General features: G+C 41.6%; 1 protein-coding gene across 5 annotated transcripts in view; it reads right to left on the bottom strand.

Moving 5' to 3' along the window:
• ATRN (attractin) overlaps window positions 1-16,810 on the bottom strand; it is a 301,223-nt gene that overhangs the window by 202,050 nt on the left and 82,363 nt on the right. For all 5 annotated transcript variants that reach the window (XM_058287460.2, XM_071211515.1, XM_023590451.3 and 2 more), the window contains exons 5-7: window positions 12,799-13,004; window positions 12,017-12,185; window positions 62-152 (exon numbers count right to left, since the gene is read on the bottom strand). In XM_058287460.2, coding sequence (XP_058143443.1) covers window positions 62-152; window positions 12,017-12,185; window positions 12,799-13,004 — 466 coding nt within the window. The remainder of the gene's footprint in view (window positions 1-61; window positions 153-12,016; window positions 12,186-12,798; window positions 13,005-16,810) is intronic.

Genomic DNA, 16,810 nt, shown 5'->3' with positions numbered 1-16,810 from the left:
AAGAGCTTTTAACCACAGGAGGAAGAACTGATTTTCTTGCATAAGACTGGAGACATCTTACCTTGTATAATGCCAAAGAATGACCATATCTAACAACCACACTGTTCACAGAACGGTTCAGTGCGAGCCACTGCCTGGAAGCAAGGTCGTACCTACAAAATAAACAGAGAATGCTCACGGAACACTCTGTGCTCTCCCGTCTGTGCTTTGACCCAGTCTGGAGTGCTCGTGGAGTGCTGTGGACACACGGACGCACCTGCCACCCTGGTGAGCGAGCCTGATGCCTGGCCACCAGACAACTCAGGAAGCCCGCAGCACAAGAGGAGATCTACTGGAAATTCCCAACAATTCCAGAAAAGCTCTTCTATACACAGTTAAACGTCATCACTTAAAAGACAACATTATACTCAATGGGCTTAAACTTTTGGTTGATTTATAACCATGCAAAACTGAAGACAGGCACACTAGCTAAGTGAAAGAAAATCCCTAACCTTTCCTTTTTCTAAGTGATAAAAAAGTTTTTATTTTCCTGAAAGCTAGAGGACCATTACAGAATTTTAATTATAGAATGACTATACTGGAAGACACTATTCAAAAGAAAATAATGTATATGCCCACCAAATTTAACATCTTGATCACATTAACATTTTAGAATATTCACTTTACTGTATATGTTTTTAAGGAAAAAAAATCACCCTATTCTTGTTTAAAAAATTACGTATGTTCATTATAAAGAACACAACCAATGCATAAAAAGAATACAGAGTTAAACGTTTTAAAAAAACACCACCACTTTCCATCACCTAGAAATGCATCTCACTAACATTAAGCAAACATCTTCCAGACGCTCCTCTCTGCACACCCATAAAAAGGCCAGTTTGGCAACATACAGAGGGGGTCATCCGATAGAGCACATATTTTTAAATTTTGTACTTCTTTCTATTTCCCCCACACTACATGGTTAATGCCATCTATTTTAACAAAACTGAGACATGTATTAATACAACCGATTAACAGTTTAGGGACTCATGTGCAAAGACTGTAAGTGACTTTGCAAAGACCACACTGACATCTGAACTTCAGATTCGAGCTCCAAATCCAGGCTCCGCCCGTGCCAGCACTACCAGGCACCTGTGCTGGCCACAGACGACATCGAGACCACAGGTGGCCAACCATTTCATCTCAACACAGCCAATTTTTAAACAAATACATATTTTTAATAAATAGCGTTAATTTTAACTTTTATAGAATTTAATGGAAATCATTGAGAAATCAATGCTAATGCTATACTTTACATAAGGGTTTACGTTTCTTTTCCACAAAGAGCTTCCCTGGATAATTCTTCCAAGTTTAAAAAGAGTTATGGAAAACAAGAACACATAAGAGGGAAGCAGACTTGGCCCAGTGGATAGGGCGTCCATCTACCACGTGGGAGGTCCGTGGTTCAAACCCCAGGCCTCCTTGACCCGTGTGGAGCTGGCCCATGCGCAGTGCTGATGCGCGCAAGGAGTGCCCTGCCACGCAGGGGTGTTCCCACGTAGGGGAGCCCCACTCGCAAGGAGTGCGCCCCGTAAGGAGAGCCCCCCAGCGTGAAAGAAAGTGCAGTCTGCCCAGGAATGGCGCCGCACACGGGGAGAGCTGATACAACAAGATAACACAACAAAAAGAAACACAGATTCCCGTGCCGCTGACAACAACAGAAGCACACAAAGAAGAACATGCAGCAAATAGACACAGAGAACAGACAACTGGGGCAAGAGGGGGGAAGGGGAGAGAAATAAAAACATAAAAAAATAAAAAAATCTTAAAAAAACAAAACCAACCAACAAACAACAACAACAAAAAAGAACACGTAAGAAAGTTTTATCCCATTATAGTAGCAGGAAAAAAAAAGAAACAAGTGTCTATCAACAGAGAACAGGTTAACAAATTAACAGAACCTCCATACAACAGAATTATACAAAAGAAAAATAAATAATACTAAAGCATGATATATCAGCATAAATAAATCTCTCTCAAAAAAATCATAAGCTAAAAAAGCAAACCTAATTAACTATATATATTGTTCACATATAATAGAAGTGTAGAGATATGTATGTGGACACCCGCCAGGGTACTGATTATCTGTGGGAAAGAAGAAAGGGAAGGGGTTTTGGAGGAGCATGCAGGGTTCTTCACCTATATTAGTAATATTTTGTTTCCTAACCTAGGTAGTGAACGACTGGTATTCAGTATTTTTCTCTAAACTTTCCCTTTTGTGTTTTTTTTTTTCAATTTTAAGAGGTATGAGGGGGAAGCGGACTTGGCCCAGTGGTTAGGGCGTCTGCCTACCACATGGGAGGTCCATGGTTCAAACCCCAGGCCTCCTTGACCTGTGTGGAGCTGGCCCAGTGCAGTGCTGATGCACACGAGTGCTGTGCCACGCAGGGGTGTCCCCACGTAGGGGAGCCCCACGCGCAAGGAGTGCGCCCCATAGGGAGAGCCGCCCAGCACAAAAGAGAGTGCAGCCTGCCCAGGAATAGTGCCACACACATGGAGAGCTGACACAGCAAGATGACACAACAAAAAGAGACACAGATTCCTGGTGCCACTGAAAAGGATAGAAGCAGTCTCAGAAGAATACACAGGGAATGGACAGAGCAGACAACCGGAGGGGAGTGGGGGGAGGGAGAAAAATTAATTTAAAAAATTAAAATCTTAAAAAAAAAAAAAAAAGAGGTATGAGGGACTGAACCCAGGACCTCATATATGGGAAGCAGGTGCTCAACCACTGAGCCACATCCACTCATTCCTTTTGTTTTAAATATTTTCAATCAAAAATGGTCTGAAGCAGATACTAAAAATGGTGACATTAATAAGGATAATATATTAATTGGTATCAACCTATTCTTTTATGTATTTCCCAAATATTTCGCATTTAAAAAAATACATGAAAAATGACTTAGAAGCTGAATACACTTGAGTTTTAAAATTATATACAATTTAATTTTGAACAGGATTCACTGATTTCCTGCTTTGAAATTTAAAAACCTCAGCACTCACATTTCCTCCCATTTCTACTCCCAATTTTTGTCATGTAATTTTTACATTGTCTATTTTCATACCACTCACTATTCTACAATTCCCATAGTACCTACCACTGGCTCTATGTTTAAAACTGGTCCACAATCTTTTTGAAAAAAGCAGAGGTTTTTCCCCTCACATAGAGCTCACATGTGCTCTTTTCCCTGAATTCTTTCATATTTAAGAATATGTGGGGAAGCAGGTGTAGGCTGGTGGTTGAGCACCAGCTTCGTATATAGGAGGTCCTGGGTTCAATCCCCAGTACCTCCTTAAAAAAAAAGAAAGAAAAGAAAAAGAATATGTGCTTATCGGATGTACAGCTGAATGGCATCTTGACTGGGTCACCACTTCTTTCCTTCAGACCCTGTGGATGCTGCTCCCTTGTGACCTGGTGTTAAATGTTACTGTGAAGTCTCAGGTCAACCTGCAACCTGAAATTTCCCCTATTTGGCCTCCTTTTCCACCTGGAAGCTGGAAGAATTCGCACTCATTCTCACTCTTATTCTCTCTCTTAACTCACTCGCTGTTTTGTTTTGTTTTTTCTTAAGATTTATTTTCATTTATTTCTCTCCCCTTAAATATCTGTGCTCTGTGTCCATTCGCTGTGTGTTCTGTGTCCTCTTCCATTCTTGTCAGCAGCACCAGGAATCCCTGTCTCTTCTCTGTTGCATCATCCTGCTGCGTCAGCTGAATTTTCTTTCACACTTGGTGGCTCTCCTTACGGGGGGCACTCCCTGTGCCTGGGGCTCCCCTACGCAGGGGACACCCCTGCATGGCACGGCACTCCTTGTGCGCATCAGCACTGTGCATGGGCCAGCTCCTCATGGGTCAAGGAGGCCTGGGGTTTGAACCGCGGACCTCCCATGTGGTAGGAGGACGCTCTATCCACTGAGCCACGTCCGATTCCCTCGCTGTTCTTTTATTCACAATATTATACTTTACTTAAAGTAGAAGTTACTTAATCCACCCAGGGTAATGTTTTTATAAAAGGACTGCCTACCACAGCAACACTTCTGTGCAGTTTCAGCTACGGAAGGTGTTTCCTGAGAAAGAATTCTGTGGCTTCGAAGCACACGGATGTGCCTTAGGTTCCAGCCAGAGGCTTGTTCCTATGAGCTTCAAGGGGAGGAAAGAGGAAGCAGAGACAAGTCACCAGGCGACACAATCCACACCTTTCTCTCAAGTGAACTCGACAGCGAGGGTGCTCTGCCAGTCGTCTGCACGAGCCTTTCACTCCTCAGTCAACGTTGCGGCAGCCCAAGGGCCTGTCAGAGGGTGCTGGCAGGTCCCACAACCCGGCCAAGGTCAACTACCAGAAGGCACTGCCTGGTGTCACCCCTTCCACAGCACAGGAAAGCACACACGGGGCAGGAACAATAACGATGTGCTACAACATGGAAGAAGTTACAAGTACCGAATCAACGTCCCTTTTGCTGGGAGCTAAGGCAAAGAAAACAGAACCTCCAGCAAGCAGACGACCACAGCCATCTCCCTCACGAGCTCAAGGGCTGGCAACACAGTGGCCACCGTGCCACAGGATACATGCTCCAACCATTCAGTGGACTGGTGACCCCTCACAGCTTCTGGCCCCCGAAAGACCAAGTAAGGCTGGACGTGAACCACTAAGGCTTCCCACTTGATTATTTGTCATGTATCCCAAAAGTTCAATAACTTGGTTGAATCAGGTCTTGGTGTTGAACCACCACAAAGATTTTCTGAATCACCTCGTGCTCTTTCAATCCATTTGTTCTGTTTGTTAGGTTCCTTTCTTTGGGGACAGCAATTTTCTTTTTTTTTTTTTTTATTTACATATTTTTATTTGAAAATATTTATATTAGTAGAGTGAAACTAAATTTTAGAGACACTGGATTTTATCATCAGTTTATTATAAAAAACAGACATGAAAATTATCTACATGATGGAAGATTTCAGAACTTCAGTGGAATGGGTAGCTTCACATGATGCCATTTCAATAGTGATCTATTTCAGTCTACATATTTCCCAAGAATGACACCATCTCTAAATAGAAACAATCCTGATCATCTAGAACTACTTTGGTGCCTCCATATTCTGGGAGAAGAACTTTATCTCCAACTTTCACACTAACTGGTTGACTATCTCCACCCTTTCCTTTAGATCTCAATCCAACAGCTACTACTGCTGCCTGCAATACTTTTCCTGGAGATTTTTCTGGTAGCATAATGCCTCCTCTGGTTACAGTTTCGGCTGCACTGCTTCCAATCAAGACTCAGTCAAAGAGGGGAAGAAACGTCCTGAACGCCTGGCCTGCCGTGGCTCCGGCCGCCGTAACTTGTGCTCTGCTCAGTGCCACCACGGCGCCAGCACAGACTGCAGCCCCGACAGCAGGTGTCGTTACCCTGGATCGCCTTCTTGCATCTTCCACATTTGAGTGCCAGGTGTTTGCCGTTCTACCCACTTTTCTCAAGTCTGAGGAAAGGATGGACTAGACGTGGGGCTCGGGTGCCAGAATAAAACCCTAGACTCTTCTACCGTGAGATGTTATTTCAGTGTCCTCTCCCAGGGTTGACATCACATCTCAAATTAAGAGGCTCAGATGCTTCACCAATTTCTCCTTTTTTCACTTGATCCTCTCCCAGCAACTGTTTCTCCTATTCTTTAATTTCAAGATTAAGAAACAGTAATAGCTACTCCGTTTGCTCCTTTCTAGATTTGGGGCTCTTTGTGAGAATTCTCAGACCACCACCAGGGCGTATCTGGGTAGAGAAGGGTCAGCCTTGCTGTATCTGTCCACTTCACTCCAGAATACTCTTTCATTCTTTGATTACAGGATTTTTATTGGTTTTGTTTTTTCTCTTTCATTCTTTGATTACAGGATTTTTATTGGTTTTGTTTTTTAATTAATGGCGAAAACATTTATATTTAGAATCAGCCAGCTGGACTCAGTTTAGATGCACCCCCCCTTTCTCTAGAGAGAAGTTGTAGGTTACAGAGCATTCATGCATAAAATACAGGATTCCCATAGACTACCCTATTATTGACACCTTGCACTGGAATGGAACACTTGTTACTAACTGATAAAAACACATTTTTATAATTATACTCTTAACTATAGCCCATAGTTTAAAACAGGGTTCACTGTTCGTGCAGTGTAGATTCATGTTTTTCGTGGTTTTTTTAAAATTTATTCCCCCCCCCCCCGCCGTTGTCTGTGTCCGTTCGCTGTGTGTTCCGTGACTGCTTCTATCATTATCAGTGGCACTGGGAATCTGTGTTTCTGTTTATTGCGTCATCTTGTTATGTTAGCTCTCCGTGTGTGTGGCGCCATTCTTGGGCAGGCTGCACTGTCTTGCGTGCTGGGTGGCTCTCCGTATGGGGCGCACTCCTTCTCCTTGCATGTGGGGCTCCCCTACGCGGGGGACACCCCTGCATGGCAGGGCATTCCCTGAGCGCATCAGCACTGCACATGGGCCAGCTCCACATGGGTCAGGGAGGCCCGGGGTTTGAACTGCAGACCTCCCGATCCATGGATTTTTAAAATAACTCTTTATGCTCCTTATTCTGTTACCATATATACAATCTCTTTTGAATCACATTCAGATATATACTTCAGTGCTGTTAATGCATTCACAGTGTTGCTACTATCACCACCATCCATTCCCAAAATATTACCATTCTCTCCAACACTTGCAATTCTCTGTAATTTTTTTTTTTAATAGTAGCCATTGTAGTAAGCATGAAATAGTATCTCACTTGTGGTTTGGTTTTCATTTCCCTAATGGCTAATGGCAAGCATCTTTTCATGTGCTTTTTGGTTTGTATATCTTCTTTGGAGAAATGTCTATTCAAGTCTTTTATCCATTTTTTAATTGGGCTGTTTTTCTGTTGTTGAGTTAAAGGATTTCTTTATATATTCTAGATATTAAACCCTTACTGATAAGTGGTTTGCAAATATTTTCTCCCATTGTGTAGGCCATTGTTCTACTTTGATGATAAAGCTCTTTGGGGCACAAAAGTTCTTAATTTTGATGAGGTCCCCTTCATCTATTTTTTCTTTTATTGCTTTTACTTTGAGTGTAAAGTCTAGGAAACTACTGCCTAACACAAAGTCCTGATGAGACTTCCCTATATTTTCTTCCAGGAGTTTTTATAGTTCTGGTTCTTATATTTAGGTCTTTGATACATGTTTACTTGATTCTTCTACATGGTGTGAAGTAAAGGTCCATGCTCATTCTCTTGCATATGGATATCCAGTTCTCCCAGCACCGTTTGTTGAAGTGACTATCCTTTCCCAACTGAGTGGTCTTTGCCCCCTTGTCAAAATCAGTTGGCGATAAATGTGAGGGCTGATTTCTGAACTCTCAATTTTATACCATTCGTCTTTATATCTGTCTTTGTGCCAGTACCATGAATTTTTTTCCTTCCTCAAGGTCACTTTAATGTAAAAGAATACAATACCGACATAGAATCATTCGAGCAACCGATCCTCTCTCTGTTAAAAAGATATCTTTTTGCCTTGACATCAACCAATTGAGAAATAATGTTACAAGAATTGGGGACATGGGGGAGGGGGGAGGTTTACTGAATTCTGGGATGGGGATGTTATTTTGATTACTGTGACATTATAATAAGTTTTAAGATCTACCTTTCTGGCTACTGTGAATAATGCTGCAATTATGGAAAGCTTTTTGAAAGTGAGTCGTTTGGTGTTGATGACCTATTGGCTTAGGAAGAAACGAGGGAAAAAAGAATTAAAGGAAGATGTCAAGATCTCAGGTTGAGCAACTAGAGAGAAGGTGACACAAGTAATGTCAGGATTAACAGCAAGAGTAAATCTAAGATGATTTCTGAACATGAAGCTGCAGGTAGCCAGGAGTGGTTGGAAAATTAATCTGGAGCTCAGAAGACAGGGCAAAAGTTAGTCAAGCACTTAGAGGTTTAGTGCTATTACTGTTGAATGTGACAGTCTGTCAGAAGAGAGTTAAATTTTCTATAAAGTGTGTGTATTTTTAGAGGGACTGCATGGACCTATAAAGGAGAACACAAAGAAGAGAACATGTAATATGCTTTCAAAAGTCTCTTTAAAATAAAGATGAAATAAATGTAATATATGTTCTACCTAATTTTCAGATATTTTTGGGTGGTGAAAATGTCATCTTTTCTGTACAAAAATTCCTGAAATTGAGCCAGAAAAGGAACATTAGGAATTATGTAGTCTCTTCTCCACTCTCCCACCACACCCAGACCTCCATTCCCATTTTATAAGTAAGAAAACAGTCTGAAAGACTGCCACTTGCTTGACTGGTGGAATAAAATGCACATTTTTTAAAAAATTCCCAGTTTACTACATTTTCCCATATCATTCACAAATTTTTGGTGAGTTATTCTTGATCTGCCAAAGGTCATTTTGTTATAACTTTTGCTTTGACTATTAAACCTAATTTAGAAAATCAAGAGAAAGAGGAAAACTCTAAGTCTATCCATATTTTTGTTCTTTCCATTGTTCTTTTTTCCTTCCTGGTGTTCCAAGTTACCTCTTTTATCATTTAATTTCTGCCTCCTTGCTATTCTTTTGGGATAGGCTGGCTGACAACAAATTCTCTAACTTTTCCTTTATCTGAGGATGCCTTATTTCCCCTTCATTTCTGAAGGACATTTTCACTAGATACAGAACTCTAGCTTGACAGTTCTTTTTTTCCACCATTTGAAAAATGCTGAGCCATCCTTCTGGCCTGCATGGTTTCTGAGGAGAAATTCACTGTCATTCGAACTATTTTACACCTTAGAATAAGATGTTGGTTCTCTCTCACTGCTTTCAAGACTTTTTCTTTGACTGTTACTTTCTTTGGGTTTCCCATATTTGGAGTTTACCCAGCGTTTTGAATCTATTGGTTTCTGTCTTCTGCCAAATTTGGAGGATTTTTTGTCATTTCTTCTTTGTGCAATTTCCAGTCCCACTGTCTTTCTCCTCTCCTTTTAGGGCTCTAATGACATGAACGGGAGATCTTCTGTTAGTCTCATGGTCTCTGAGGTTCTGTTCCCCTCTGTTGTTCAGACCAGGGAAACCTCTACTGTCCCCTCTTCAAGGTCACTGAGTCTTTCCTCTAGTCTCTCCATTCTGCCCAGTCATTAAGATTCTTGTTTGTTATTATATTTTTCAGTTCTAAAATTTCCATTTGGTTCTTCTTTATATCTTTTTATTTCTTGCTGAGATTTTCTGTTTATTTCAAGGATATATGTAATTTCTTGTTGAAAGCATATTTATGATGGCTGCTTTAAAATACTTGTCAAATAATTCTAACATCTGTGTCATCTTGGCATCAACATCTCTTGATTCTTCTCTCATTCAAACCGAGATCTCCCTGGTTTCAACCAAAACCTAAACTTGGAGGCTATTATGAGACTCTGGATCTTAATAAGTCCTCTATCACGGCACGCCTCCTTGGACACCACGCTGTGGAAAGGGGGAGATCACCTCGCTCCTGCCAGGCAGGGGTGGAAGTCCCAGCTCCCATGTGGTCTCCAAAGACATCGCAGGAAGAGGACCTTGCTACCACCAGGTGGGGGTGGAGGTCCTGGCTCCGTGGAACTCCCTGCTTGGCCTTCGCTGTCACTCCCATGGCAGAGAGGCTGCGGTGTCTCATTCTCTCTTTCCAAGGGTGGAGAAAGAGGCTCCTCAATTGCCCTTTGTTGGTATGTATGAAGTCATAGTTCTTTCTGTAGCATTTGGCTAGAATAGAGTGGTTATTGTTTAAAAGTTTTGTCTTGCTAGGTTGCCCCTTTCCTGTCTGTCCTGTGGCTAGAGAGAAAAGGTTTTTCTTGGGGTTTTTCCAGTTGTGCCTGCTGGTATTTCTAGGTTGCCAACTTCTGCAAAACCCAGTCTGGAACCCATGTAAGAAAAGACAAAAAAAAACACCTCGGAATTCACTGACAAGTCATTCCTAGGGTCCCATAGTCTCTAGTTGGACTGCCTTCTTTTACCTTTCAGAATTTTCTCTTTTCTTTAGATATATAAAATCTAGGGTTTTTTGGGCTATACCTAGCATGAAAAAGAGGGAAAAGTACCCATCATTACTTTTTAGTTTAAAAAAAAGTTCCTCCTTTTCATAGTTTATTTCTAAAGCATTATCTGTTGTATTCATCTACTGTGTTCCTTCCAGATTTGTCTTTAATTCTGAAAATTGTTCTTAACACTTTAAAAATTCTTTCCTACTTAACTGTAAAAGTGTGGAAATGGATAGAGTTGATGGTAACACATTATAGTGAGTAGCAGCTGGTTTATAAATGGGATTGTGGCTGAATAGAGTAGTCTAGAAATGTTAAGTGTCAACTGAAAGGAAGCTAGAAAATAATCTAGGGACTGAATAACAGTGAACCCAGAGGTAGATGAGAATTGTAGTTAACAGTACAAATCCAAGAATCTCCTGTGAAGTAGAATGGATTGACATCACTATTGCCGGGTTGTGGGAATGTGGAAAAGCGTGGGAAAAATACAATTAATGTAACCTATGGACTATAATTAACAGCAGTACTGAAACATTGCTGTTAACTATGCCGAAGATGTACTGTTAATAAAATGGAGTATGGAAAAAATATACCAAATGTACCCTATGGACCATAGTTAGTGGTAACAGTCTGATATTATCATCTAATAATCTGTAATAAATGTTCCACAATGGTGTGGTGTACTAGTGAAGGGGTGTTATATGGGAATTACACATGTGTGTGACTGTTTTGTAAGTTCACAACTTCTGTAATAAAAATGTTTTTAAAATTCTTTCCTAATTTAGAGCATCTCATTTCTGAGTTTTCTAGCTCTGATTATAATGTTCTTTCATATCTTATTATATTTTAGCTTGTGTTAAATATTGGGTTATAGTTTTCATCAGTTTTGTGAGCATATTTTTCTATTGTGCTTTCATGTCTTTACTCCTTAATCTTGTTTCTTTTAATTTTCAATGAGATTTGTCCTTGATGTTTCTCTGTAGAGTAAAATTGCTCTTCCCTGAACTTTTACATGAGGCTTGATTTAAGACAGTTTTTTGAATTTCTCAGTTCTAGAGCTCCCTCTTCAGTTGTTTCAGTGTAGTGTTCCAAAACATGACAGCTTACTCGAGAACTCCTGGCTCTGCTCCTTTCCCCCACTATTAACCTGGGCTTTCTTTTACATTGTTTCATGGTTAGCTGCTGTCCTTCTCAATTTGAGTTCTATTCTCAGCAGTTTCTCCTCAGTGCAGAACTTTCCTACAGTTCTTTAGCAGTAAGACTCTGGCTGTGCATTTTGAGAGTAAGGCACAAACTGCTAGAGCCCCTTCAGGTCCTACTAGAGATCCCTTGAGCGCACCCTACTACTAGAACATGAAAAGGCCTTTCCAATTCTCCCGTTAGCTGGTGCTCTGCGATGTAGTGAGTGTCTGGGAGTTCTCCCGGCATTCTCAAGCCTGCCGACCGCCCCACTGCTTCCCTTTGCTTACTCCTGCACATCAAGTTCCGATGGCTGTCAATGTCTTATACCCACTCACTCTTGGGATATCACTTAACCAAGTTTTATTATACATGTTGCTCATGTGCTTTTGGACTTGCTATCTTAACTTTTTTGCGTGATTTTAGGGGTATACTGGGAAAAATTCCAAAACTGTACCACCACTGCCATTCTTCCAGAATCCCTTAAAGAACAGTGTTATCTTTTGGACAAGCTTTATTAATAGAAAATGTCTAAGGAAAAAATTCCAGGGCATAAAATTATCACGAGTAAGTGTTCACAAATTCACAAATTTCTTTTTAAAAATCAACCTCCTTATTTGCTTATAATGATAGAGAAGTCTTTGTGGCTCCCAATTTAAAAAACTAAGCATACTTTTCTCAGATGGTGGAATTACTAATGATTTTTTCTTTCCTTTTTGCTTATCCCTATTTTACAAATTTTCAAAATGGAAAACCAAGCTTCTCTCAAAAATGTTTAAATCCAACTTACGCTAGAACCATGTTGTAATCTGAGTGGTTGAACATATATCCTCCAACAACCCACATTATATTTCCATTTACAACAGCTTTGTGAGATGCTCTGGGGAGCTTTAAATTAGAATATTCCTCTTGAGTCCAAAATGACTGGTTAGCTGGTACAGGAATTGAACATCCAGGACCTAATAAAATGTAATAAATAGGTACACAAAATGCAGCTTTAAAATTATTGCATTTCAACTTCCAATCGTTTCATAAACAAAAATTTAAAGACTACTTAATATTTCCCTTAGTATCTAAACATCATACAAATCCCTTTAATCTATGCTCTCAATTTACTCAAGTTTTTTATTGGGGATTACCCAGGGTAATCCCTCAGGTGTCCATCTCCTGGCAAGTCAAGAAACTTAAACAGATGCAAAAGACAGAACCCACTGTGGGGACGTTTGGCTTCTGCTCCAGCACTGGCATAGTAGTAGGTACTTCTATTATTTAACGCCTTGCTGTCAGCCAAGCCCAGCAAACTATTAGGAAGGGCAATCAGAGGCTTAAAAACAACTTGATTTTTCTGTAAACCCACAACTTCTCTGCAAAGAATGTCAAACCAATCCACAATTCTAAAGAGATCACAATCACACATACATGAAATAAAAAGATGTATAGGAAACAGGATAAAAGGATATGAAAACTTAAATGCTGCCTGACATTTTATTAACATAAATGGTATGCATACTAAGAACAAAATCCCCAATACATTAAATTGGGAAAATTCTGTAAATTGAAAGCAGCACCCACCCTGCCACTCTGAAAAGCATGAGCATCCTCTGACGTCACTCGAGTTGCAGATGCCTCGATGGGGAAACCCACAGTTATTTTCACAATGAGGAATATCGCACGCATCACCTTTCCAGTTTTCAGAACATTCACACTGAACAGTGGTGCTGGCATTACTGAGCTTACATTCTCCTCGACCCGAGCAATTATTCGGACACATGTCAAAACTAGAAAAACAGAAGAAAAATTAAGTCAAAACAAAGCAACACTTTTATTAACTTAACAGAATTCCTCCTGCACAAAATTTAAGCATCTCACAGTTTTTGCAGTTGGTTCATAAACATAATTGCTACACTTAAGATTCAGCCCAAATGGGGTCATCAACACTGCAAAGCAAGGGGCTCAGAGACAAGTGATGAAATTAAATCAACCCTGTGTGATTCTCACACTATAGAGCAGGGGTTATTAACAAGGGGCCCGTGAGCCTGAATTGAAAATTCAAAAAACACTATTCTTGTGGGGACGTGTTGGTGCAGGTGTGATGTATTTATTAAATAATACACAGTATAGTGTGGACTTAGTAAGGGATCTGTAGTTTTCACCTGACTGGCAAAGGGTCCGTGGAACAAGAAAGGTTGAAAACCTCTGCCATAGAGGCAAGTTAAAGAAATTACAATGCAAAGGAGAGAAGAAATTCGTGCAAAACTGTCCAGATTTAGCCTCTTAAGAGGAGGATGACTTGGAAGCCCACAAATGGTGAGCATTACAAAACTGCTGAATACATGCTTGCTACTTTGGGGAGAAAAAGCTGAAAACCAACTGCCAGCGACATACTGCTACCCTCATGCACACTTCCCTCTGGACTGCCTCTGAAAAACTATAATTTTTAAGGGATTATTGCCCACACTGGTATACTTAAAATTCCCTAGTAAGATCATCTACTCATTTCATATGGAAAAAGAGAGCTGGTTTATATTAATGCTTTATCAGTCTATAATGTGCCTCATAATAATTAAACTAATGATACTGTGAAATTACAATTTAGATTTTAAAAGGGGGAGGGAATAAATTAGTCAAGACACTTAAAGAGTGTATATTTCTTCTAAGGTCTGAAAAGAAAACTAAGAAGAAACTTTTGTATCAAAGCATGTCAGAAAATCAAGAATTAGTTATAAAAACAAGCTAATTCATATTAATGCCTACGCCCAAATTATGAGTTGATGATATATTTAAAATCAGATTATATAAATATCCACATACAGTAATTTTATAATCTATATTATAATTACAACAAACACAGGTCTACATTTCAAGTCCCAGTAAGTAGAATCAAATGAAATACATTCAAAAACCTTATTACTGTAGTAAATCAAGCATTAGGTAGAAAAGCTGAATCACATTCCTGTAGACCACTAAAAAGTGGTATCTACTGCTTCTAATAAATGAAGTTTCAACAGAGGGAAATTTCATCTTTATTAAGAAAAATTTCTTTGCAAGGTAACAGTTTACAAAAAGATAAAATCTAAATCAATTCAGATTTGACTTGTTATGCTGAAATAGCTATAACAACTACACTTCATTTTTTAAGGCCTAAAAGAATATGGAATTAAAACATTTCTGCTATGTACTCAAATCTATGCCTACTAAAATAACAATATCAAATTATAATTTCTTACAGACACACTTACTAACCCAATATGAGGGAGTACACACAATCAACACTTAATGTCACTGAAAAAGTGAAGAGAAGAACATAACACGTAGCCCCTTTAAATTAAAGCAGGAAACGGTTCACGACAGTGAAGGGAACAATAACTGTTAATTATTAACTGGAAGAAAGCGTAACTTCACCTTTCCCTTAGAGCACACGCCCGCAGGCACAGGCTGACTTAATATACCAATGCAATGAGTGGCATAAAATCTCAAAACACAAAAAATACTTTTTAAATCCCTAAAAAGTGAAAATCAGGTACTACTTTAAAAATGTCTGCTTGTATATGTACTGATTTTGAGGTAATGAAAAAATTAGACTAGTTCATTTTCTGCACTTAAAATATGAATCGGGATGAGAAATAAAATTTGTGGTGAAAATAAAACTTAACTATTTGCTTTCTCTTTCTTTAAAAGAAAATTAGGGAACACTTAAAGTAAAGCCTCAAGGTCCACCTAAGGTCAGACCAAAGACAGCCTTCAGTGCAACCTGACACCACCTGGAAAAGGAGTGACCGTTGTGGAAGTCTGAGCCCATCCAAACTCAGCTGCAGCTGCGTATCCTTTCGAGCTAGTCTCGCAGGCCAGCTGAACATGCACGGAAACCCAGCCTGGCATCCTCAGAGCACCTGAGACCCCAGGAATGAAAATCAACTTGTGGAAGCAAATCCCACGAGAAAGGCTCTTCAGCAAGGACAGTGTGGCGGAAAGCCTGCCTTCCACACCCGGCAAAACTCTGCCGAGCCAACCAAACGCACCCACCTCCCAGCCACACCCATGGCTCCTCTCAGGCCTGTCCTGGAGTTGGCTCCTGTGCACACCAGGCAGGGAGCCCTTGATTGGTCACGAGACCATCACTTTGTGGCTTTTCATAGGGTCTGTGGCCCCCAAAACAGTTTAGGACTCCCTTCTAAAGAGAAAAGACCTTGGAAGGGAGGAGCTAGGCGCAGAGCTGGGGCCTTCCAGGGGTGGGTGGGTCCAGTGAAAAGGGCCTGAAGTGCCCGCTGTCCTGGGGTGCTCCCTCCCTGGAGCTTCTCAGCAGGAGCTTCAAAGCTACGGGAAATATACCGGGACCAATGCTAAGCCCGTGCTAGCCAGTGAGGACCACGGACAGGTAGCAGCAGCGACAGAAACACAGGCCCCGCTCTGCTGACCTGGGGCCTCTGGGCGTAGGGCCCAGGAATCTGCACCTTGGCAAGCCCTCCAGGAGACCCTCGTGCACTCTGAAGTTTGAGAAGCCTTGGCCTAAGCCTACAAACATCTTTTTTTTTTTTTTAAGATTTATTTATTTCTCTCCCCTCTCCCCCACCCCGGTTGTCTGTTCTCTGTTTGTTGTATCTTCTTCCTTGTCCACTTCTGTTGTTGTCAGCGGCACAGGAATCTGTGTCTCTTTGTTGCGTCATCTTGTTGTATCAGCGCTCCATGTGTGCAGCACATTCCTGGGCAGGCTGGACTTTCTTTCGCGCTGTGTGGCTCTCCTTACAGGGCACACTCTTTGAGCATGGGGCTCCCCTACACGGGTGACACCACTGCATGGCAGGGCACTCCTGGCGCGCATCAGCACTATGCGTGGGCCAGCTCCACACCGGTCAAGGAGGCCCAGGGTTTGAACCGCGGACCTCCCATGTGGTAGACGGACGTCCTAACCATTGGGCCAAGTCCACTTCCCCTAAAAACCTCTTTGTCTCTTCCCCATCACAGCTGAACTCACAGTGACCCATGCTCACTGCCTTCCATGCTGAACTGTGTGCCCACCTGGCCCTGACCCCACTCTCCGTAGGGACACCCAGGGCCCCCTCTGGCCACCCAACTTCACAGCTGTCAGCTCCCCCTTGCTGAAACGTTCTTCTCTGGGCTTCTGCCCCTAGCTGCATCTGCACCCCCTCTCCGCACTGTGCACATATCCACAGGCCTGTGGCGTTGTCCATGTGCCACCGGTTCCCAGACAACATCTCAGCCCTGACAGTTCCTTGGAGGCCCTGGCATCTCACCTGTCCCCAAACAGACACATCAGCCTCCTCCTCCCCCACCCCACTACGCCCACCTGTGGCATAAAAAATCACCCTGCATGTACTGTGATAAGCTGCCCAGCCTGCCAAGTCCCAGCCCTGGGCGCCTGAGAAACTCGACTGCCATGCCCGCCCATCGACACGGAGACCACTTTCAATAAGGCCTGGGGGAATACTGAGATCCCAGAGAATGAGCAGAGAGAGCTCCCAGCAAGAAAGGTGGCAGCATGCAGGTCACTGCCGGAGTTGGCCACTCTTTTAAAAATGAAGAGCCAGGTAGTATTTTAGGCTCTGTGGCCAACCCTTGGCCTATG

This window comes from Dasypus novemcinctus, chromosome 24 (genome assembly GCF_030445035.2).
Source record: "Dasypus novemcinctus isolate mDasNov1 chromosome 24, mDasNov1.1.hap2, whole genome shotgun sequence".
Lineage (NCBI taxonomy): Eukaryota > Metazoa > Chordata > Mammalia > Cingulata > Dasypodidae > Dasypus > Dasypus novemcinctus.
Note: the sequence above shows the minus strand (reverse complement) of the source record. Positions and strands in the feature narration are given on the sequence as shown.